The sequence below is a fragment of the Chiloscyllium plagiosum genome, unplaced genomic scaffold (assembly GCF_037043375.1).
Source record: "Chiloscyllium plagiosum isolate Xiang-an unplaced genomic scaffold, Cpla_swu_hap1 HiC_scaffold_21, whole genome shotgun sequence".
NCBI lineage: Eukaryota > Metazoa > Chordata > Chondrichthyes > Orectolobiformes > Hemiscylliidae > Chiloscyllium > Chiloscyllium plagiosum.
The window spans coordinates 45,182,760-45,208,892 of record NW_028270159.1 but is presented as its reverse complement, the minus strand read 5'-3'; the positions used below and the strand labels follow the sequence as shown (position 1 = coordinate 45,208,892).

At 43.3% G+C, this 26,133-nt stretch overlaps 1 protein-coding gene across 4 annotated transcripts in view; it reads left to right on the top strand.

Moving 5' to 3' along the window:
- abca2 (ATP binding cassette subfamily A member 2) overlaps positions 1 to 26,133 on the top strand; it is a 559,549-nt gene that overhangs the window by 180,537 nt on the left and 352,879 nt on the right. For all 4 annotated transcript variants that reach the window (XM_087998533.1, XM_087998535.1, XM_087998534.1 and 1 more), the window contains exon 3: positions 10,653 to 10,764. In XM_087998533.1, coding sequence (XP_087854659.1) covers positions 10,653 to 10,764 — 112 coding nt within the window. The remainder of the gene's footprint in view (positions 1 to 10,652; positions 10,765 to 26,133) is intronic.

Genomic DNA, 26,133 nt, shown 5'->3' with positions numbered 1-26,133 from the left:
ATGCTTCCAATAACTTTGCTGGTTATGTGGACTGATTGCATGCAATAAATACCTAAAGAGGTGTTGTGTTTTTGTTTGAGTTTAATTGTCTTCAATTCCCTATTTGCTGTCTCTGTGATTTGTGCTGGTTCAGTCTGTGCAGGCTCATATCCATGCACACACCTGTATGTTTAAAAATAATGCAGTTGTATAATAAATATATAAATATAGATTTGGTATAACTTTTTTCATAAATGAAAAGTGAGATGGAGCTAAATAATTCAACAGAATGATCCCAGGCCACACAAACATAAGTCAATTAGCATACACATTTCAAAGATAATTTACCCATAAACTCCCTTCTTAATTGTAGGGTTCTCTTGTAAAGTAGGAGAAAGTGAGTACTGCAGATGTTGGAGATCAGCGTCGAAGAGTGTGGTGCTGGAAAAGCACAGCCAGTCAAGCATAATCCGAGGAATAGGAGAATCGACGTTTTGAGCATAAGCCCTTCATCTTGGAGAAGCCTCATTCCTAATGAAGGACTTATGCTCAAAACGTCGATTCTCCTCCTCCTTGGATGCTCCCCTGACCAGCTGTGCTTTTCCAGCGCCACACCTCTTCGACTCCGATTCCCTTGTAAACCCAAGATATTATTCCTCTGTTCTGTCTTTCACCCCAAATATTTAAGCCCATGACACATAGTGAAGAGTTGTTCAGAATATAGATTTAAACCTATTAATATCATCAGCTGCTCCACCCAGTGGCTTCCTCGGTGAAACATATCCAACATCCTGCCAAGCAGATTGGACCTCTACAGTGTGGAAGGGTCCATGGTTGGTTCTGGGGATTTAGAATGGATATGATTTCAGTCTCTCCGCTTCAAGGACAGATCTATATGTGACATGCTCATCGCAAGAAGTTTAAGCGAGGCATTCAAATATAATTTTCTCCCATCACCAAGGTATCCATTGTTAGTAATAAAGACAAATCTTGTAAAATGCCATGCCTATATGCTGCGGTTTCCCGTCTCTTTTGCTTGGCATTTATTTGCTGCCATGTTTTGATTTTCCAGTGGAAATATTATGGCACCGACTCTTGAAGCCTGGTTCCAGAGTATCAGATATTTTGGTACCAAGTCCAAATGGAAATGCTGACATCTTAGTTGAGGTGTAATAGAGTGTTTACTACAACAGGGGAGGAGAAGGGTATAGTTGCATCACAGGTGACCCTTACCCTGCCCTAATTTCCAAGAAGAACATGAAATATTTTGTCCCACATCTTGTTTTCCCTCCTTAGTTATCTTGATACAGAGCTGATGTTTTTGCCTATCGGACATCCCCATTCTGTTCATTTCCTGGGATGATCCTGCCATTTTCACCATCTTGAGGCTGTTTTGAGTCATTAAGTACAGAAACAGACCCTTCAATCCACTTCTTCCACATTGCCCAGACACCCCCATCTGACCTAAGCCATTTGCCTATATCCCTTTAAACCCTTCCTATTCACATACCCATCCAGGTGCCTTTTAAATGTTGTAATTGCACCAGCCTCCACCAATTCCTCTGGTAGCTCATTCCATGCGTGCACCACCCTCTGCATGAAAATGTTGCCCCTCAGGTCCCTTTTAAATCTTATCCTCTCACTTTAAACCTATGCCCTCTAGTCTGGACTCCCCCACACTGGGAGAAAGGTCTTGGCAACTCACCCTATCCATACCTTTCGTGATTTCATTGAAGTCTATAAATCTCCAGGGAAAATAGCCCCAGGCTATTCGGCCTCTCCCTATAGCTTCAGTCCTCAAATCCTGGCAACATCTTTGTAAATCGTTTCTGCATTCTCTCAAGTTTAACAAAATCCTGTGGCAGGGAGACCAGATTTGTGCACCGTGATCTAATCAATGTCCTTGTCAGCTGCAACGTCATTCCAACTCCACCACTCAATGTTCTGACCAATGATGTCGATTAAAACTAACAAAACAAAAAAAAACAGACAGAAGAAAATCTATGTGCCTGAAATAACCAGGTAGTTCCTTTTACTTCTCTCCCACCCTGGAAATGCCCTGAGAATAGAAGGATGATGGAACTCATCAGTAATGCCACAAGAAGCACTGTGGTGTGTGTGGTGTGTGTGTGGGTGTGTGTGTATACACACACCAAACTGAAGAACAATTGCTTGGGCATGTGGTTTTAGTTGGCTCCACGTCACACGGACAGCAGAAGGTCTCACATGGTTTATGACTGGGAGCACCTACTTACCCACACTCATGTTCACACTCTCTGCGGTTTGATATTTAACGTTTTGTGGTGAATTTTCCAAGTTCTGAATTCATTTTAATGTTGATTTTTGTTTTCTTTTCTCGTTGTGTGTTTTCTTTCTGTGTAACATCCTTTTCTTTTCACCTGTCCACCTGCTTGACTTGCTGCCATGCTGCATGCTGTCCAGTCTGTAAGTTGCTGGTTTGGATTTTTTTTTGTAAATCAAAGCAGCGAGGAAAAACAGTTCAACTTTCTGTATTGCTTTGAGTCATGACTGAATGATAATATGTCTCCTTTAACTATTAACATGTTCAAATTAGACCAGACCTGAGGACTGATGAACAATGTCACACATTTTGCAACACATTCTGCTTCAGTTTAAGAAGGGCATTGCCCTTATGGTACAACGCGTGCTGTTCTCTGGGATTGAAATAGATATAGCTGGGGTGCTTCTGCCAATGAACCTGTTTTCACTTCATTGCAACTGAACATTAAAAGTGACTTTCAGTGGTTATTGGGCATCCTGATGCAGTGGTTAATGTCGCTGCCTACACCATAGGAGAAAGTGGGAACTGCGGATGCTTGAGGTCAGAATTGAGAGTGTGGTGCTGGAAAAGCACAACAGGTCAAGCAGCAACCAAGGAGCAGGAGAATTGACCATTCGGGCATAAGTCCTTCATCAGGAATGAGGTTTGTGGGTGGGGAGCTGAGAGATAAATGGGAAGGGGGTGGGGTTGGGGGGATGGTGGCTGAGAATGCAATAGGTAGATGAAGATGGGAGAAGGGTGATAGGTCAGAGAGGAGGGTGGAGCAGATAGATGGGAAAGGCAATGGACGGTCAAAGGAGTGGTGCCGAGTCGGAGGTTTGAGACTGGGATAAGGTGGGGGAGGGGAAATGAGGAAACTGGTGAAATCCCGTGTGGTTGCAGAATTCCAAGATGGAAGATGAGGCATTCTTTCTTCAGGTTTCTGTTGGTAAGGGAGTGGCGATGGAAGAGGCCCAGGATCTGCATGTCCTTGGCAGAGTGGGAGGGGGAATTAAATGTTCAGCCACGGGGCGTCGGGGTTGGTTGGTGCGGGTGTTCTCTGAAACGATCCGCAAGTTGGTGGCTTGCTTCCCCCATGTAGAGGAGATCACATCGGGTGCACTTACCTGTCCCTCCACCAATGTCATCTACTGTATCTGTTGCATCTGATGTGGTCTCCTCTACACCGGGGTGACAGGACATCAACTTGTGGATCATTTCAGAGAATATCTCTGGGATACTCGCACCAACCAACCCCACCGTCCCATGGCTGAACACTTCAACAAGCCCTCCCACTTTTCCAAGGACATACAGGTCCTGGGCCTCCACCATCGCCAAGCCCTAACCATTCGATGCCTGGAGTCTCATCTTCCGCCTTGGATGCCCTGCAACCACACGGATCAATGTGGATTTCACCAGTTTCCTCATTTCCCCTCCCCCCACATTATTCCATTCCCAAGCCTCCAACTCAGCATCGCCCACTTGACCTGTCCATCACCTTTCCCATCTATCCGCTCCACCCTCCTCGCCGACCTATCACCTCCTCCCCCACCTTCATCTACCTATTGCATTCTCAGCTACCTACTCACCCCTCCCCAACCCCACCCCCCTCCCATTTATCTCTCAGTCCCCTCGGCTCACAAGCCTCATTCTTGATGAAGGACGTATGCCTGAAACATCAATTCTTCTGCTCCTCGGATGCTGCCTGACTGGCTACGCTTTTCCAGCACCACACTTCGAATGTCTACACCATAGACCCATCCAACAACTGATTTGTTCAACCTGAAGTGGAGCTTTTACATCAAGCAGAGCCTGAATGACCAGGAAACAATTGAAACAGCACTGGTGTTCCTTGGCCAATAATGGGAAGTGCTGTCTTGCTCCCATGAGAGATTGTGTCTGCAACACTCACTCGTGTAGCACCGTTTGATCTGGTTTTTCTTTTAACGAAAGCTAGCTTATACCTTGACTCATGAAGGAGGGGGTCGTAACAAGGAGGAACACTCATAAGAGGCCTACCTTTGTAGCCAGTTGGCAGCAAGTATTTTTCCTCTAGGGGTTCAAAGTTGTGTTTCAGGGTCTACTATTAATGTAAGGAACTTCCTTAATATTACCCATTAGGATAAAGTGAAGCTGACAGGACAAAGTCTTCCAGTACTTACCCTGCTGTCCGTGATGTAGTCAGAGTGAGGATTTGTTTAATAAACCTGACTCTTTCAGGTTTCACCCTTTGGAGTACCTTGCTTCTGTCAGAGTAGCCAGCCCTTTTTGCAGGGGGGAAGTGACTGAGGATATTGGTAGGGAAAACGTCAGTGCTCCGTATTTATAAATCACTGCACAGAAAGTAAACCTGTGCATGCTGCTGCTGCTGCTGCTGTTAGCCATAACAAGAGACTTGGGAAATGGGCTTCAAGCACACAACAGCCATGATTGATTGTGTTAAAAGTCACACAGCACCAGCTTACAGTAGTTGTGTACGCCAGTCCAACACAGACACGTCCACATCATGATTTATTGAAGTGCTGGAACAGGTTGGAGAATCTCATTCTATTTACTAAAGTTTGGGATCCTTTTACCAACACAGGACAACTCACTTGAACTGTGTTTGAACACACCCAGCACAAACCATACTGGAAGTTTTATTTCACTGGTTGGGCCAGCACTTATTGCCCATCTATAATTGCCCTGGGGACGGTAGCATTAGGTCACTCTTTAACATTCCAGTTTCTCGAGAATAGTGCTCCCATTCATTCGTCCCTTTTCTAATAATTATAACAGTTTTACTTAGGAAGATCTTTGCTTTCTTAAGATGTGGGTGCTGCTGGCTAAACCAGCATTTGTTACCTACCCCGAGTCGCCCTAAAGAAGATGATAGTGAGCCCCCTTCTTGAACTGCTGCAGTCCGTGTGGTGTAGCTACAGAAAGGGTGTTCCAAAATGGTGACCAGCAGCAGTGAATGAACAGCAATTTAGTTTTAGATCAGGATGGTGTGGGACTTGTATCCACTGACAGGTCAGGCATCATCTGCGGAAAGAGAAATAGTCGATTTTTCAGTTTTATGAATTCAACTCAATCCCGTCCCACATTTCCCAGCGCTTCCAGAACCTCAGAATCTGCAATATATTTTTTGTTTTGTCCTCCTAAACTAAAATTGCTTTCCAAAAACTCTAACTCAAGGTTAAACCCATTGAGAAAGAACAGGTAGGGCCCTAGCCTCACAGTCAGACTGAAACCCTGTCCCACTGCAGGGCAGTTAACTTAACGGTAATGAAAGCTTCACGTGGATTGGACAGAAATATCGAAATTTAATTTAGCAAGCATGTCGGTGTTTTTTTTCAGAAAAGGGAATGACAAAATAGCAATCAGGTTTAAAAGCTGAAGGTCCTGAAAGCAGGCACTTTTCGAATGGCTGCAGTCCCAAAGTGTGTAGAACAGTACAATTGTAAAACATGCAAAAAAAAAGCAACTTTTTCTCTTTGACAGAGTAGCTGTTCAGATTTATCCTAGCTAAATAGGTTACAGTGCAATTAGTGCTGAAATGTTTTTTTTTAAAAGCTGATGTTATTGAAGGACACTACAATGGTTATTACGCCGGCTTGAAACTCTGAGTTCTTGCCCTAACCACTGATCATCACAAATAGCAAAGGTGTGAACCCCAACTCACACTAGCCAGCATGCAAGAGTTGGTTACAAAGACTTATATGACCAATAGAGGCACTGTTTGACCTCATCGCCAGTTAGCGCTACTTTGTTTGTGGGTGATTATGTTTTCTCATTATTTTACAAAAATATGACACCTGATCATCAAACTTGGTCAGTTCTTGCTGCGTTAGCCACTGAAGCAGTAAATTTATACAGATGTGTGAGAGTTTTCATCAGCCCTCAAGCATCCTAACCTTCATAATCTAACCCAATGATTATGTTAATGTATTCAGCCATTGGGAGTGTATTCCTTGGGTGTGAATGTCATTTCCACATCAGTTCTGCTTTGACCAGAGTGGATAACTTCTTTGACCAAGCACCTCCAAAGTAAGCGAGCTGTAATTGGTCTTCACCTTGGGGTTACTGCTGGAAGTCCACACTTTGCTTCTCATCGTGGTTCTGTCTTTGTGTCTCTTGTTTCCTCATTGAGATCAGAAGATGCAATCCATGACCCCAACTTAAATTGTACATCTTATTAGGTTTATTTTGCATCCATTATGGGTCAGCAGAATGTTGATTTATTTTAAGCACAACGAATGGCCAGTGGAGTGAGAAAAATTGCTTTAGAATGTTGTAGTTTCATCCAAGATATTCCAGTCAGCTTCTGATTCCCAACAGAATGCAGGGGCAATTCACAACTCTGAAATTTAAGGATCATTCCCAGTTTGCAGGGTCATTTGACAGGGTACCTCATTAGCATCAGTGGGCACAATTACAACAAAAGAAAAAAGTCTGGAATTAAGAAGTTACCAATGACCATGAAACTATTGTCAATTGTTGAAAAAAGACATCACTGAACGTCCTTTTAGAGAGAGAAGCTGCCATCCTTACCTGGTCTGGCCTGCTTGTGACTCCAGACCCACAGCGATGTGGTTGACTCTTAACTGCCCTCTGGGCAATTAGAGGTGGGCAATAAATGCTGGCCTAGCCAGGGATGCTCACATCTAATGAATGAATGAATAAAAAACAGGAGCGTCTTTGTACACTTTCTCAAACCTGACCCCATTCCAGGTGATAGGTTCCTTCTATGCCATATAGATGCTTTGTCACCTCGGAACTCAGAGTTCATCGAATCGCATAGAATAGTACATTGAATCCCTACAGTGTGAAACAGGTCATTTGAGTCCGTACACACATTCCTCTGAAAAGCACCCAACCCCTTACCTTTCCCTGTAACCCTGCATTTTCCCATGGCTAATACAACTAGCCTATACATCCCTGGATTCCATGGGCAATTTAGAATGGCCAGTCCACCTAACCCGCACATCTTTAGACTGTGGGAGGAAACCGGACCACCTGGAGGATAGCCACCTAGACATGGGGAGAATGCGCAAACTCAACAGTTTCCCATGGGTGAAATCAAACCCAGGTCCCCGGTGCTGTGAGGCAGCAGTGCTAACCACTGAGTCACCATGCCACCCTAAAATTCCTGGAAGATCCTGGATATTTTTCTGGTTAATGGCTCCATGCCCCAGCCCAGCACTGCCCCCCCCTCCCCACTGTGCCTTGCTTTATGACACACCAGATTCCACAGAAACAAATGGACAGGCAATTCCATGGCATGGAGCAGTCATCCTGAGACTCGGCTCATCTTCATCCTTAGAATTGAAAGGAACAGAGAGAGAGTTTCTGTTCCTTCCGAGGCCAAGAGAAAACTCCTGGCATGACAGAAGTTCTGCATAAGTGACTTGTCACCAATTACCAGGGTTTTCTTCCAGACTGTTCAAAGAATTCTGACTGGTTAAATTTCCCAGTCAAACCAAGATAATTTTCCTGCTGTAAGAGGACAGCGCTCCCAGTTTAATCAAAGAAATTAATATAGACAACGAACTGCATCTTGTGATCAAAGGTGCAATCTCACCTCGAAACAAAAGAGTTGTGCAATTCTGTTAAAAATAATTCTGATTATATCCCTAACTGGTCATGGAGACTCCAATTATCTTGCTTTTGCTGGAAAAGCTCCCTAATGGCTGAATATATTGCAATAATTGTTAATGGTAAGATAGCAGTTTTGAATGCAAGAGATGTGTAAGAATTTCTTACTCCTGTAATTTCTTCTTCCATTATGATCATAGTTGCTTTTCTTAATTTATGTCGCTGGGGCAGAATTTTTTGTCTGCTTCAAGAGTGGTGGGGTGTACCGTAGTGGGTTTGAGCGATTGATAATCTATTGTTTGCATCTGCACTAATATTCAGTTGATAACTTTTCCATTTAATTCTCTATTCTCTAAAATGAAGAATGAGTGGTGAACAAAATGCTCCTACTAATGGATTTGGGAATTTGAATGGAATTGTGTAGACATTGTTTCAAATCTTTCCAGGTATGAGGTCAAAGCATCATCTGGTGAAATTAATAACCACATGAAAACAATTTTAAAAAAATCAAAGATTTGTTGATTTCCTAGATCTGAAATCATCCTTCAGGATTAACTTTCACAAGAAGATCATTTGTTATACAATCAATGTTGATCTCACTACTTAATAGCTCGTTGGAGATAATTTATAAGTTATAGGAACAGAATTCGGCCATTCGTCCCATTGAGTCTGCTCCACCATTCGAACTTGGCTGATATGTTCCTTACTCCCATTTTCCTGCCACCTTCCTCTATCCCTTCAACCCATTACCAATTAAAATCTGTCTAACTCCTCCTCAAATTTACTAACTGTCCCAATGTCCATCGCACTTTGGGGTAGCTAATTCCACAGATTCACAACCCTTCGGAAGAAATAGTTCCTCCTCAACTCTGTTCTCAATTTGCTACCCCTTATTCTAAGACTATCCTCTCTTCCTAGGCTGCCCCACAAGAGGAAGCAGCCACTCCAAGTCTATTTTATCCATAAGTTTTATCATCTTGAATACCTCAATTTGATTTCCCCTCATACTTCTAAATTCCAGAGAGTATAGGCCTAAACTGTTTAATCTCTCTTCATACAATAAACCTCTCATCACTGTGATCAATCTAGTGAACCTCCTCTGAATTGCCTCCAATGTCACTACATTTTTTCTCAAATAAGGGGTCCAAAATCGTGCACAGTATTCCAGGTGCGGTCTCACCAATGCGTTGTATAGTTGCAACAATACAACTTTATCTTTTAAATTCTATCTTTATCCTTATATTCTATTCCCTTCGCTATAAAAACTACCATTCCATTCGTTTCATTGTCTGCTGTACCTGCATGCTAGTTTTCTGCAACTCCTGAACGAGTACACCTGGATCCATCTGTACCGGAGCACCCTGAAGTTTCTGCCCATTAAGTTAATAGGTCGCCTTCGCATTTTTTTTTTATCCAAATGCATGACCTTGCACTTATCCACATTAAACTCCATCTGCCACATTTTGGCCCAATTTCCTAACCCTAAGGTTCTTAGTTCCTCATTGAAATTTATCCTCTCACCTATTTTTATGCCGTCCGCAAATTTGGCTGTAGAGCCTTCCATCCCTGTATCCACGTCGTTAATGTAGATTGTAAATAGCTGGGGTCCCAGGACCGAACCCTGCGGCATCCCAGCTATATCACTTTTGTTGTTTTACTCTTTTGTAATCCCCCTTTCCCCCTTTTTGACATCAAATTTGGAAACTTTTTCTCACCTCTTCAACAACTTTAAGTTTCTCAACCAGATGACATCTTCCCAATCTTGCCACCCTTAAGGTGCATTCACACTCCCAACTGTAGCATCACTGTGAAATGGGCAGTCTTTACATTGACACTGTTGTTACAGTACAACCTCAGCGTGAATCCCTCTGCAGCAGCCTGGATGACATCAAGAAGGAAGCAGAGTGGGACATTACTGGAAGAAGGCACCGTAAGCTCTCTCCACATCAGAATATGTTCAGACCTTTTGGCACACATGCTCAACTGCATAGAATTACAGGGAAATTACAATGCATAAACTTTGTTTAGACTGTCAGTCCATTTGGCTATTCATCTTCCACCTGATTATTAGTTTCTGTCCAATTTCCCCATTTCTTTGACGTTTTATCGGTTTCTAAACTGTTTGTTAAAGTTGACATCATCTCCAGTTTTGTCGTAACTTTGATCCTGCATTGCACAGACTCTTGACCTGCTGGTCACCTGGAACCATTTTAAGCATGCATTCTATGCAGGTGAGAACATTTTACTCTAGACCCCGATTCACCATTGAAAATCGAGAGGGATTCTAATATTAGTTCTATCTTGATTCACTTTGTACCTAAAACCCACTTAGATCGGAAAAAGGTGCCCAGTTTTGCTGACTTCATCAGGCAAAGCTGTGTCACCTCATGTAAGTTTACTCTTGTCTTTATTCCATGGATGTTGTGTGAACTTGTGGAGTATTACATTCCAGTTATGTTCTGAACAAGAACTGCCTCAGCAAATCACGAACATGAGTAACACTGGGCAAAACTAATATACCATTTGCTGTCAGGGCCCCCGGGGGGGTGGGAATTCATAAATTTGTAAGTTCTTGAGATCTATTGACTAAATTCCTTATGATATTTAACTAATTAAAACAAACAAAATGTAAATAGTATGCTGCCAAATGCCACTAGGACCTTTGACCTCAGACCTGTACTCTCTGACCTTTAGTGGGTTTTATTAATTGCATGAAGGAGGTGACCTTACTCTGCTGTCGCTTTAACTGCTGTTTGAACTATACCCTTTTCCTCCTCCCCTTGCTCCCGTCTCTCTCATTGCTGTCCCCCTTTAGCATTCTATACAGCCGCACCACTGACCTCTGCTGGGATACTCCCTGTGATGCAGTCACTATGTCCAGAAGGCCAGAGAGATGAATTTGGATTCCTGCAGTATTCCAACTCCACGTAAGTCGAAAGTTACTTGTCCGCTGCAAGGTTAGCACAGATCTGCAGCTTGATTACCAATGACTTTACATGAACGCAAAGCAAATGCCCTTTTTCTTTAATGGAAACATTCCTGGTTAGGATTTTGTGACCTACGCCAATATCGATTACCAGAAAACTGGTCCAGAGATGTGTAATAACATCTCTGAACAAGTTGATTAGAAACATTGATTAATTTAAAAAAAAACAGGGTTCTCTCATGGCACAGTGGTAGCGTCCCTACTCTGGACCAGGGAGGCCAGGTTCAAATCCCACTAGAGGTGTGTAATAGCATCTCTGAACAGGTTGGTTAGAAAAGTAAGTTAATTTAAAAAAAAACCTGTTGACTCAGCATACGAGATATTCATTGCGCAGCAGTGCCTGGGATGGAATGGGTAGAAATCAAAATTATGCCAATGTCTGAAGGGACGCGGATACACTTGTGTCCCTGCAGTGTTAATGATTTTTGTGTAAAATGTATTCAGTGAAGCTTTACAGCAGGTTGAGGTGGAATTAGTTTTGCTTAACCCTGCAATCTGCAAAGTTATGTGTTGCTCTGTGCTGCATTGATTTGGAATTCCCAAATCAGTCGGACTGTTCATGCAATCTGCATAACGTTGCTGAAATTTTACAAAGTAGCGTTGGCCTCAAGTAAAGGAAGTTGGTGTTGCATGCCGGTTTAGGGCACCATCCAGAAGAAGTGTGGGTGTAGTTTCATTAACACTGAAAGATGTTTATTTTGCATTCATGATTTCTTCAGGGCTTCTTGCCCCCAGTCAAATACAAAGTATAATCCGATTATGACTTGTTGTTCAGAATATGTTTTGTTTCTGTGGCCATCGATTCTGTGCTACTAAGTTGTATTCCATTCTCTTACTCATTTCACGCAAGCCATTTTGTTTCCCTCCTGTATTCTCTGCCGAAGGTGGCAAACTCTGCTTTTCCATTCATCCTGTGACCTAAAGGCAGGATGTTTTTGCAAATGCACAAGGATGAGAATTAATGCTTGTTTTATTGGAGGCCAACCTTCCTTTAGTAAAGTTTGTCAGGCTGCATTGAGATGTGTATCTGGACTGAATCATAATAGTGACTTCAGGGCATCTCTGTGTCGATGTTTTAATGAAAATTAGATTGTGTTAAAATCTCCATGTCATGTGGACTCCATAGTGCTGTATTTGTCTTGCTGCTCTATCATTTCTGGTGAGGATGGTGGTTGGATGGGGGGGCGCGGTGAGAGTGAGGCAAAATTCATCACTTCCCTGTGCCAAGTAAGGGAATGGCACCCCAGCCAATGTTCTTTTTATTTGGTGGGAAAGTCCATGTTGCTGTCGAGGGTGATTTCCCACGAGAAGCTGGTGGTGAGTTGCTGTCTTAACGGCAACAGAGGGGTTTGCTACCCATTTCAGAGGGCAGTTAAGAATCGATGATGTTTCTGTGCATTCTGGAGTCTCATAACAGACTACTTGAGGGAAGAAAGACAGATTGCCTTCCCCTGTAAGACATTACTGAGCCAGATGGGTTTTTATGACAATCTGAAAGTTTCATGGACATCATTGCTGACGCTAACTTTTTAATTCCGATATGATCTAATTAAGATGAATTTAAGTATCTCAGCTGCTGTGTAGAGATCATGAGGCATCTGGATTTCTTGTAACAGAGCCAATGTGCTGCTGTATTGAACCTCGAGCTCTGAACTGGCATTAGTATGTTTGTTCAACAGGCAGGAGCTGGGGCTGTCTCTCAACACAATCCACCGATGGACAGGCCTGCTGCATATTTATTATCTGTGTCCATTGTTGGGATATATTCTGCAGTTAATAAGTCAATGGGAGCTGCTGTAGCAATGTTTTATTACTGGACATCTTCAGCACCCTTTGCTAATTCAACATAATGGTTATGTCAGATGTGAAACTAGTACAGAGAATGCTGGAGAATCTCTACTGGCTATATCTGGAGTCTGAACTTGCAACACCTACTTGCCTTTGTTGTGTGTTGTATCCATCGTTTATACTTGCTTCATTCTGCCCTATCGTTCCTGACTAGTAAAGCGACTCCTTCCTTCAGTCATTTAAGATCGGTCCTCACCCTTAGAACTGGTTATGTGGAAGTACAGAAAATAGGTGCAGCAGTAAGCCCTTCAAGCCTGCAGCACCACTCCATATGATCATGGCTGATCTTGTAATTTCAGCATCCCACCCCACCATTCTCGCCATACCCCTTAATACCTTTAACCGCAAGGGCCACGTCCAGCTCCCTCTTGAACATATCTAACGAACAGGCCCCAATAGCTTTCTGTGGTAGAGAACTCCACAGGCTTATGACTCTGTCTGAAGAAATTCTTCCTCATTTCAGTCCCGAGTGGGGACAGAAACAGTTAACGTTTAGAGTTCAATATTGCTCTTCTTCTTGACTCAAAGCATTTTCTCTCTCCTCAGAATCTGCCAGACCGGCTGAGTTTCTCCAGCATTCTCTGGGTATGTTTGAGATTTACAGCATCCACTGTGTTTTGTTTTTATTAGTATGTCAAATCGGGCCAACTTTCATCTATTAACTGACGTGACACTTAAATATTTGCCACATCTGGATCTCTTCCAGAGATGGAATAAACTGCAAATGCTGGACTTGGAACTCTTGACTAACACACGATATTGTCTCCTCAAATTTGGAGGTAGACCTGTAGAATGCAGGTTTAGGTGATGACAAAACTAGATAAAGTATTGGAGAGATCACTTGAAGTTTTCATTATGATGTAATGTCAGGGGCAATGCACAAAGATGTGTAAAGTAACAACACTATGATATTGTGTGTCAAGTTAGTGAACAGTGGATAACATGAGTAGATGTTAATTCAGTTCTCCTCCAAAAAGAGCCAAAAGAGGTAGGCTTGGAATATGGCCCCAGTGAAATCCTTTCCAGTATAACAAAGGGAATAAATCCAGAGAAAATCTTTGTGTGAGTCAAGAGAAAGGGATGTAGTAAACCAGCTGTAGGTTTGAGAGCTCTTCTCATGTGTTGAGCCACAATTTGACATTCAGGGTCAGGGTCAAGAATTCCTATTTTCCTGGAGGATTAGAGGTGAATCGGATTGGAAGAATGCATTCTACCCCTCAACTTCTCTTCTGTCTCCTGGAAATTTTCCATTATCACTCATGAAATCATCGGTTCACCTTAAACGTTTTCTCATGTTTTGTGAAGTATTTTTTTGTCAAGCTTTTGATAAGCTTTCCTTTCAAATCACACATACTTTTTCTCCTGTAGTATGTATTCAAAGCTCTGGTACATTGTTTCACCTGTCATGTGAGAAAATCGGGTCTAACTTCCTTCAGTAAGTTAGTTTGTGTTCACAGCCCTCTCTTTAGTTGCCCCATGTGCATCCATTCAATCAGTATGATGTTGAAATGCCTGAAAATTAAATCATGGGATCTTACCTCTCTGTCTGAACAACTCTCAGCTTAGCATTTGCAATGTGTGCCACATTCATCATCACTTAGTTTTGGAACATAAGAGCAGCAATTGGCTATTCACCCCCTTGAGTTTGTTCAAGATTGATCAGCATCCTAGCTTCATCCAATGGAGAGTGATGGTTACATCCGATTATGCTAATGAGTATGCTTTCCTTTATTAGTCAGAGTATTGAGTACAGGAGTTGGAAGGTCATGATGCGGCTGTACAGGACTTTGGTTAGGCCACTGCTGGAATATTGCATGCAATTCTGGTCTCCTTCCTGTTGGAAAGATGTTGTGAAACTTGAAAGGGTTCAGAAAAGATCTACAAGGATGTTGCCAGGGTTGGAGGATTTGAGCTATAGGGAGAGGCTGAACAGACTGGGGCTGTTTTCCCTGGAACGTCGGAAGTGGAGGGGTGACCTTAGAGGTTTACAAAATTATGAGGGGCATGGATAGGGTAAATATGCAAAGTTTTTTTTTTTCCGGGGTGGGGGAGTCCAGAACTAGAGGGCATAGGTTTAAGGTGAGGGGAAAAGATATAAAAGAGACCTAAGGGGCAACATTTTCACGCAGAGGGTGGTATGTGTATGGAATGAGCTGCCAGAGGATGTGGTGGAGGCTTGTACAATTGCAACATTTAAGGGGCATTTGGATAGGTATATGAATAGGAAGGTTTGGAGGGATATGGGCCAGGTGCTGGCAGGTGGGACAAGATTGGGTTGGGATATCTGATCGGCATGGACAGGTTGGACCGAAGGGTCTGTTTCCATCCTGTACATCTCTATGACTCTATGAATAGGACATACTGTCAGTGAGGCCTACTGACAGTGCATACAGAGCTGGGACCTGAACACTAGGCTCCCCAGAATGCTGTTTTATTCATACCTTGTAAATATTATTCATATAGTTTAATAAAGGGCCTTGGTAGTAAGGATCCATTCTGGAGCCTGAACGTACAACACCTCCTTGCCATTGCTTCAACTATATCGTACTACCCTATCGTTTCTGACTAGTAAAGCAACTTCTCCATCACCCTGGGAGCTGGTTACATAGCAACAGAGAAACTAGGCGCAGGGGTAGGCTACTTGGTCCTTCAAGCCTGCACCACTATTCAATGTGATCATGACTGATCCTGCAATCTCAGTATTCCATTCCCGCTTTACCTCCATACCCCTTGAGCCCTTTAGCCTCAAGGGCCACCTCCAGCTCCCTCATGAATATATCTATTGATCTAGCCCCAACACTTTCCTGTGGGAGAGAACTGCACAGTCCCAACTCTTGAGGGAAGAAATTCTTCCTTGTCTCAGTCCTGTATGGCTTCCCCCTTATTCTTAGACAGTGACCCCTAGTTCTGGACTCCCCCGACATCGGGAATTTTCTTCCTGTACCTCGTCTGTCCAGTCCCATCAGGATTTTATATGTTTCTATCAGATCCCTCCTTCATTCTTCTGAATTCTAATGAGTAGGAGTCCAGTTGATTCAGTCTTTATTCCGACTTCAGTCCTTTCCATCCCAGGATCTGATTTCTTGGTTCTTATTTTTCTGCTGCTAACTATTCATGTGCAAGGTTCGCTACAGTGGAGAGGAACTGCGAATGGTTAAGGTGCAAAAAAAACCCAACATTCTTCAACAGGATTTTCATTTCAGCCATGTAAATGTTAAATCACCTCATGACATTGCCAGCAGAGTTTGCTGAATTATTCAAATTCTATAACAAAAGCTTTTGGGCAATCAGTTTAGATCGACAGAAGGTCAAAAGTCATCAGCCTTTCCATTTTTATTTCTGTTCATAGTAATTTTCTCAGCTTTGTTATCTCAGGCCTGTTCTGTGGTTGAGCCTTTTCTCCCTATCATCAGGAATGAGCACAAGTCACAGGACGCGAAGGTAGGTGAAAAGGCAGGTTGCGAGAGGGATACAGACAGGGAGAGGGAGATATTGATAGGTTAATTAAGTCGGGAAAAGGTTGGCAATTGGAGTACATTCTGGGGAAATGTAAAGCTGTTCATTTTGCTAGGGAAGCCAAAAGAATGTTACTTAAATGGAGAAAAACTGCAGAAAGCTGCAACGCAAAGGGACTTGGTGGTACTTTTGCAAAACACGCAGAAAGGTAGCACACAGGGGCAGCAGGTAATCAGGAAGGCTAATGGAATGTTGGCCCTTATTTCAAGTGGGTTGGAGTACAATCATAGTGAAGTCTTTACTGCAACTGTACGAGGTGCTGGTGAGACCATATCTGAAGTACAGTGAGCAGTTTTTGGACCCTTTATTTAAGGAAAGATATTTTTTCAATGGAGGTTGTTCAGAGAAGCTTCACGAGGATGATCCTTGGAATGGAGGGATTTTGAGGAAAGACTGGAGATGTTAGGGCTGTTCTCCTTGGAGAGGAGAAGACCAGGAGGAGATTTGATTGAAGTGTCCAAAACCATAATGGGGCTGGATAGAGTAGGTGGGGAGAAACTGCCTCCCCTCATAATTTGCAGAAGCAGCAAACATGATGTGAGAAAAAAACATTTTGAGCAGGGCAAGATATATGGGATTGAAGCATATAGGATTCCTAAAGGGCTTGACAGGGTAAATGCTGAGAGGATGTTTCACCTCATGGCAAATTCTTGAGGAAGAGGGCATGGTCACAGAATAAAGAGGTGCCAATTTAAGACTGAGATGAGGAAGAATTTCTTCTGAGGGTTCAGTGTCTTTGGAACCCCTTGCCGTGGAGAGATGCGAGGGCAGAGTACTTGTGTATATTTAAGGCTGAGACAGCTAGGTTCTTGATCGATAGGGGAATCAAGGAATATAGGGAAAACTTAGGAGAGTGGATGTGAGGAATGTTGGCTCACCCATGATCCTGTTTGAATGGTGGAGCGAGTAAAGGGGGTGAATGGCCCAGTCATGTTCCTATTTCTTATGGTCTAAGTCCAGCACTAGAACTGAAGACCTCCTATCACTTTGGCTTGCTCCATTTTCAAGGTTATACAAGACCTATCTTAATTAATTCAACCTTATTAGCATATCCACCAATTTCTTCAGCCTTCACCTTGCTGACCCTTAAAAATATCTAGTCACCTTGACTCTTCCAAGTGACAGCAAATTTTGGATCTGAACCAGTCTCTCGGTTAAAAGGTTTATTTTGAAGTTTTTATCGGATTTATTGGTAAACATCTTGTATTTACAGCCCATAGTATTAGGCTTTCCTTCAGATTCTTTTATAATTTTAAAGACTTCTATTGGGTCAGCCCCAATCTTCACTCCTGTTTGTTCTGCCCTTTTCTGATTGTTCTGACAGTGCTCCATCGGAAACTCTCTTCTTTCATCGGAAGTGGGTGTAGGAGCAAATTGCTGCAGATGCTGGGATCTGTACTGAAGCGCAAAATGCTGGAAATCATTGCAAGTCAAGCAGCATCCGTGGAGGGAAAGCAAAATAATGTTTTGAGTCTAATGACTCTTCATTAGAGCTGATGTAAAGTGTAAAGGGGACAGCACCTATGCAGTGCTGGGGGCGTAGAATGCTGGGGAGAAAGGGTGCTGCTGGCTGAACCAGCATGTGGTGTCTATCCCTAATTGCCCCTGTGAAAGTGACATTAAGCTGCCTTTCTGAACTGTTCTAGTCCACATGGTGTAGGTACATACACATGCTGCTGGGGAGGGAGTTCCATGATTTTGACCCAAGGCCCTGGACCCAGAGTGTCCCATGGATGGTCAGGAAGAACGTGCCACACAGAGCTTCTGCTTTGTACTTGGTCTAATTCACGTTGCGGTCTGAGGAGGGATGGTCAAGGGAGATTATCCCACCTCTGATTGTAATGTACATTGGACGTAATACAAATGTGAAGCTCCCTATGCTAACTATCAAGGGGTATTCAGGTAGGCTAACTCCATTTTTACAAGGATGTTTAATCTCCGAATTGTTAATGAGACTGTTTGGCCCACCTTGTCTACACTGACTGTCTGAGTATAATGACATAAATTGTGAGGATTATTTCTATTTAAATAAATATCTATTATCCTCTCAAGCGCCTCAATTGAATCTGCCTCCGGCACACTTGTAGGCAGACCTGAACAATCTGTTGGATGAAGGGACTTTTTTCTCACAGCACATTAGCTTCTTCTGCAAATTATGAGAGGAGGCAGTTTCTCCCTGCCTATTCTGTCCAGCCCCATTATGATTTTGGATACTTCAATCAAATTTCCTCTTAGTCTTCTCCTGTCCAAGGAGAAGAGCCCTAATGTCTCCAATCTTTCCCCATAAATGAAGTTTCTCATTCTCTGAAACCTCTTTTGCATTGTCCCTACTATGTTCACATCTTTCTAAAGTGTGGCACCCAGAACTGTACGCAGTATTCCAGCAAAGGTCTAACTGGTGTCTTATACAACTTCAGCATAACCTCCTTCCACAAGACACACGTTTCAAAATGAACTCAACATATCGTTGTTGTTTTCATTCCTTGGCAAAGGAGAATCAGAGACTAATTAATTTTGTTGACAGGAAATGAAGACGACTTCATGTCTGCCTCACTTTTAAACCTGTTAATCAAGAGCCTAACTAAAGACCTGTTTGTTGTGACTTCACAGCAATAGATATTAGAGCAGTTCTGAGAATGTACTTGATTTACATCATAGGTGCAGCGTTATTACATTTGTGTTTGAGGTGCCCTCTGTGCTTCCAGAGTCAAACAGAAGTATTCATTGAAGAAAGATAGTTAATCGAATAGTACAGTTGAACAGAAAGGCAATGTTAAGTGGTGCCATCTTTTAAACCTTCTGTTAAGTGCATACCAGTCATTAAAACAACACTAAATAAAGTCATAGCAATTTGTATGCATCAGACAGCAGCTGTTTGTTACCAGATGGAGTATATTTCAGAATTACCCTCTTTTTCCATTAATTTGTTTTTGCTGTTTCTCACTTCATGCAGCTGCATTGTCTTGTGAGCTGGGGAAGTAATTTGTCATTGGAATAATTTAGAGATTAAGCCATTACACAATTCTCTCTGAAGTGCTTGCTGCTTTGCCATAGTATTAAGACCAGCACTTGTTTGCAAGTTGTGTGCTGGGTACTGGAGTCAGGGGAATGGTGCTCGAAAATAACTGAGCTGCCAATCAATAATAAGGCAGCAAGTTGAAGCTTTCAGTAGCTGGAGGGAAGTGTTTTCTGAGGAATATTGTTGAAGTGTATTCAAGAATTGCAGACAGATGCTGTAGCTAAAACATCTGCAGCCTTTTCTGTTCCTGTGATCTGGAATAGCATGGAATGTTGATGTAACATCATAGAATCCCTGCAGTGTGGAAAGAGGCTGTTCAGTCCATTGAATCTGCATCAACGTTCCAATGAGTGTTCCACCCAGATCCAGATCCCTGACCCTATCTCCATTTCCCACCTAACTCACCTCGCCTGCACATCCTTGTTCACTACGGGGAAACTTAGCGCAGCCAATCCGCCTAATCTGCACATCTTTAAACTGTGGGAGGAAACTGAAGCACCAGCACAGACAGAGGGGAAAACATGTGAACTCCACACGGACAGGTAGCCAAGGCTGGAATTGAACCCGAGTCCACTGAGCCACTATGCCTCTCACTGCCTTCGATTGAAAGTAATATCAGATTGGGTGAGAGTGGCGGGATGAGGCTGCACAACAACTAAAGCAATACTTTTTGTTTGATGGCTTGCACACTTTTTATGGGATATTTTTCACTCCAGTTTTACATTTTGATGGTTCTCTTGCTGTCGAGTCTCATTTGGCCAGTGCCATTTATCAGGCATGTGGTAGGCATTTAACTTGTGATGCTTGACACATTCAATCGCTCTGTCCTTCCTCTTTATCTGTCTGTCCTTCCTTCCCCTCCACCTGGACTGTTCTTTCTTCCCTCCATCTGGACTGTCCGTCCTTCCCTTTTATCTGTCTGTCCTTCCTTCCCCTCCACCTGGACCATCCTTCCTTCCCCTCCACCTGGACTGTTCTTCCTTCCCTCCATCTGGAGTGTCCATCCTTCCCCTCCATCTGGACCGTCCTTCCTTCCCCTCCATCTGTCCGTCCTTCCTTCCCCTCCATCTGTCCGTCCTTCCTTCCCCTCCATCTGTCCGTCCTTCCTTCCCCTCCATCTGTCCTTCCTTCCTTCCCCTCCATCTGTCCTTCCTTCCTTCCCCTCCATCTGTCTTTTGTCATCTAGCTCTGCGGCATACTGTCAAGTATGTTCACTCGTACAAGTTCCAACATAACACGTACCCTACAATGGCTTCTTATAGCCATGTTATGTGTGCGCCAAAGCTCAATCTGTTCTCCATGATGTGACTAGTTCTCATTGCTTATAAACCATCCATGGGTTTTCTTGTCTGTGTGACAATAAAACCAACTTCAGCCCTCACCTCCATGCTGACTCCTGAACCACCATCCTGCTGTCTAATTGATTCATGGATATCACATCCCTGATGTACAAAAGTCTCTACCATCTCAACTTCAGCTTTGCTCCCTGTTTAAAGCTACCCAATTTCCAACCGTTCTTGCTCAGTAACTTGTTCAGATTAAACAATTCTCGGTATGACTTTAACCTGAACCTCAGTCCAAATACTCTGTCGTTGACAAGGCAGTTGGGTGCAGTCAGATAGCCAACTCGGGAAAGACTTCAGGGGTAGCTACAGTGGTTTCCATGTACATACTGTTTATGATTAAGCCCTGAATCAGTACTGTGGGAAATTGACCTCGCCCTTCTCGTGACCTTAACCATGCCACCTCATCTCCCTGCATCCAACTCATGGTCCTGTGTGCCAAGCTATGGTGCTTTAATTTAATCAGTGAGCCCTATAGCGGCCATAGAATGAAGTAAATAAAATCAGCTACAGTGTTCAATCGGAGCTTCTCTGACTGCACCTTCTAAACTGGTGACTTTCTCAGAGGCTGGTATCCCATCACCAAGTCACCCTTTATTTACATGAGGTAAGTCCGTGACACTGGTCCAACTCCCTCAGAGCCAGCTCTCAAAGTGTCCAACACTCCTCTTTTTATCTGTCAGCCAGGGCTGTCTGATAGGATCAGATCAACAGCTCCTCCTGGAAGGAGAAGGACAGTAGATACATTGGAATATTTACCGCAAGTAGTCCCCCCACGATTAGATTAGATTAGATTCCTACAGTGTGGAAACGGGCCCTTTGGCCCAACAAGTCCACACTGACCCTCCGAAGAGCAACCCACCCAGACCCATTCCCCTACATTTACCCCTGACTGATGCACCTAACACTACGGCATTTTAGTGTGGCCAATTCACCTGACCTGCACATCTTTGGATTGTGGGAGGAAACCGGAACACCCAGAGGAAACCCACGCAGTCTTGGGGAGAATGTGCAAACTCCACACGCACAGTTGCCTGAGGCGGGAATTGAACCCGGGTCTCTGGTGATGTGAGGCAGCAGTGCTAACCACTGAGCCACCGTGCCGCCCAAGCAGCGAACCATCCTGACTTGGACTTATAAAGCCGTTCCTTCACCGTCACTAGATCGAAATCCTGGAATTCCGTTCCTAACGGCGCTGTGGGTGTACCGCTAGCCCAGGGACAGCAGTGGTTTAAAAAGGCAGCTGTCACCTTCAGGACAATTAGGAGTCGACAATAAAAGCTGGCTGAGCCAGCAATGCCCATATTCTATGAATGTAAAAGCGAAACAAAAAAACACAGTAATTTATTGATATCTTCCCACTTTCTTTAAAAAAAATTATTCCAGATCAATGTAAGTGCCAATTGTCTGGACCCTTCAAACAATCAATAGCACATACCATAAACACTTGAACTCTGTCTCTTTTGTGTAAATAAAGATTGTGAAATTGACAGCAGAGATCAGGGAGCAAAAGCTGTTAATCATGAAATATTTTCCCTATTGCTCAGCTATTTCAGCAGTCTTACTGGAAGCATGGATTCAGCCTCGTTAACTCCGAGGGATGTGGGCAAGAGGGCATTGCTTGACTTGGGACCAGGAAGGGGAACCTTCCAGCTTTTATTCAAAGGGGTCTTTCGTTCAGACTATGGTTCACAATTCTTCTGAAGGATTGTGCACCCTGACCCTTGCAAAAGGTGGTCTAGCATTGAAAATTGCGGAGGGCTCGTGTAATGATTGTAATGAGGCCAGCCAGGTGGACCTCATAGAATGTGTTCCCTGAATTGTGGCTGTTAATCTCAGGCTATCAGGGAGCCCTGGCTGATGGATATAAGCAGGAGTGTCAGACATCTTGAGAGCTGGCTTTGAGGGAGCTGGGTCAGTATCAGGGACTCTCCATAAGTAAATAAAGGGTGACTTGGTGTTGGGATACTGGCCTCTGTGGAGTTATTTCAGCTAGGAAGTGCTTAACTTTGTAACGATGCCAGTCAGACTGAGAGAAAAGGTTACAGGTTCATAACCTGAACTAACCTGCACCCTCAAAGGTTCAGGAGAAAATTGGAGAGTCTGGGAATGTGCTTGTGAGCCCAGAAACCGACCTCCCGTTTCCCATTTTCACCCCTCCACAGATCTCCTTGATTATATGAAAATTCAGACCACAGAAGTAATTTATGGCACAGAAGAAGGCCATTTGGCCCATGAGTCTATGTTCCATGAAACAGTTTATTCCTCAATCCTTGTAACCCTTGTTACAATCTCCGTCAAGACCTGTAACTGGAGTTTTCAAACGAAGAGTTCAGAATTTGCATTGGAAGTTACTTGCCAATCCTTCGGGATCATTCCAGAATCTATAAAATGTTTGAATATAATCACCAATGCATCTTTAATACTCTGGGATGTTGACCATCAGGTCCCTGGAGATTTTCAACATCCAGCTCTATTAACTTATCCACTACAATATTCTTACCAATACTAATTTCTTTTAACTTCTTATTCTCCCTTGTGACTTGGATTGCAAAGTAATAATTTAGCTTCTCTGCCATTTCGCTATTACCCATTATCAGTTCTCCTGACTGTCTGTAATGGACCCACATTATTTTTAGCCAAGCATTTCCTTGTTGCATATTTACAGAAATTCTTACAGTCCATTATTGTGTGTTTGCTAAGTTGTAATCATATTCTATTCTTTTTCTTTCCTTATCAGTTTCTTGTTTACTACATTCTAGAACTTTACAACCCTCAGATTTACTACCATTTCTAGCAATTTTAATGTTATAAGCAGTTGAACTGCATTTTATTGTCTTGGTTGACTGAGTTTTCTCAAGTCTTTACACCTTTGAGAAATGTCTAGTTACTATAAGTCATGTAATAGTTTTCTTTAAAAAGACTATCCATTGCCTAGTTACGGTCATACCTTTTTAATATGTTTTTCCCAAATCACTTCAGCTAATTTGTGCCTCATGCCTTCATAATTTCCTTATTCAAATTGAATACTCTTACTTCAGATTGAGTTTCCTCATTTTCATTTCACATAGAGTCAGAGAGTCTTCGAGATGTACAGCACAGAAACAGGCCCTTCGGTCTAACCCGTCCATGCCGACCAGATATTCCAACCCAATCTAGTCCCACTTGGCCTATATCCCTCCAAACCCTCACTATTCATATACCCATCCAAATACCTTTTAAATGTTGCAATTGTACCAGCCTCCACCACTTCCTCTGGCAGCTCATTCCATACACGTACCACCCTCTGTGTGAAAAGGTTTCTCCTTCGGTCTCTTTTATATCTTTCCCCTCTTGCCCTAAACCTATGCCCTCTAGTTCTGAACATCCCCACCCCAGGGAAAAAACCTTGTCTAGTTACCCTATCCATGCCCCTCATGATTTAATAAATCTCTATAAGGTCACCCCTCAGTCTCTGACACTCCAGGGAAAACCGCCTTAGCCTCTCCCTATAGCTCAAATCCTCCAACCCTGGCAACATCCTTGTAAACCTTTTCTCAACCCTTTCATTGGTATGTCCTGCACAGCCACAACATGACCTCCCAATTCCTATACTCAGTATTCTGACCAATAAAAGAAAACATACTAAACGCCTTCTTCACTATCCTATCTACTTGCGACTCCACTTTCAAGGAGCTATGAGCCTGCACTGCGAGGTCTCTTTGTTCAGCAACATTCCCTAGGACCTTATCATTTAGTGTATGAGTCCTGCCAAAATGCAACACCTCTCATTTATCTAAATTAAACTCCATCTGCCACTCCTCAGCCCATTGGCTCATCTGATCAAGATCCCTTTGGAATCTGAGGTAATCTTCTTTGCTGTCCACTACACCTCCAATTTTGGTGTCATCAGCAAACTTACTAACTATACCTCTTGTGCTCACATCCAAATCCTTCTGGTGCTTCACTGGTCACAGGCCTCCAGTCTGAAAAACAATCCACCACCACCACCCTCTGTCTTCTACCTTTGAGCCAGTTCTGTATCCAAATGGCTAGTTCTCCCTGTATTCCGTGAGATCTAACCTTGCTAATTAGTCTACCATGGGGAACCTTGTCGAATGCCTTACTGAAGCCCATATAGATCATATCTACCGCTCTGCCCTCATCAATCCTCTTTGTTACTTCTTCAAAAGACTTAATCAAGTTTGTGAGACATGATTTCCCATGCATAAAGACATGTTGACTGTCCCTAATCAGCCCTTGCCTTTCCAAATACATGTACATCCTGTCCCTCAGGATTCCCTCCAACAACTTGACATGATGTAAAATTCTGCCATATTGTAGTCTCTTATCATTTACAACAATTAAACCCTCCACAACAGGGTGAGCAAATATCCACCCAGAGCTGTCAATCCCAGCCTTGTACAGGTCCACTGTGCCCAAGAACTGGTCCCAATTCCTCAATCTCTGATTCCCTTTCTCCACATCATGTTTTTATGCTCACTGCTATGTAACACTTGGAATAATCTTGCAGTTTGTGCTTTTGAGATTCTGCTTTTTAATAACCTTAATAACACAATGAAATCTGCCTTTTGGACCTCATCCATCTTCCTGTCCTTGTCATTGCTACCAGTGTGAACCACAACTTCTGCCTGATCTCGCTCCTGCAGAGGGATGTCCTGCAGTCGATCTGTGATGTCCTTGACCCTGACATCAGGTAGACAAGCCATCTTGATCTGAAAATGTGTTGCTGGAAAAGCGCAGCAGGTCAGGCAGCATCCAGGGAACAGGAGAATCGACGTTTCAGGAATGAAGAAGGGCTTATGCCCGAAACGTCGATTCTCCTGTTCCCTGGATGCTGCCTGACCTGCTGCGCTTTTCCAGCAACACATTTTCAGCTCTGATCTCCAGCATCTGCAGACCTCACTTTCTCCTCAAAGCCATCTTGATCCTTGAGTTGTGTTTCATGCCGCAGAAATGCTGATGTGATCCTGTGATTGTGAAATCCCCTATGAATGTTGCTCTTCCATTCTTCCTCCTTGTCCCTCTTCCAGCTGAGTCACGCGTGGTATTCTGAGCTTGGCCCTGATCCTGTGGAATCTTTACTGTCACCACTTTGTAAAAGTGGAATACAGAATAACAAACAAAATAGACTTCTGCACTACCTGCCTGGTTTCTTGGACTTGCTAGTCACCCATTTATTCTCTATCAGTATGCTTGTAATTTGTGGTGTAAGTACCTCCCTATACATGTTATTTACGTAGCCCTCTACTCAAGAATGCACAACAGAGACTCCAGATGTTGCCAAGCCCAGAGTTGAAACTTGTGCAATCGGCGACGTTTGGGTGTAAAGGGCTATGTCTACCTGGAACATATGGTATGTCAATGATTTCACACATACCACAAGATGTACACTCTGTTTGGCCATCCTCACCTACCATCCTGTAACTCTTCAAATGAACAACGCCCAGAAATACCACTTGCACACCACCGTGTTACCCGGCCAATATCTATGTCTCAGGCTCACTGCAGTGCTCCAGCAAAACCCAGCGCAAGCTGGAATAACTTCATTTTCCGCTTGGGAATTCTACAGCCTTCTGGACTC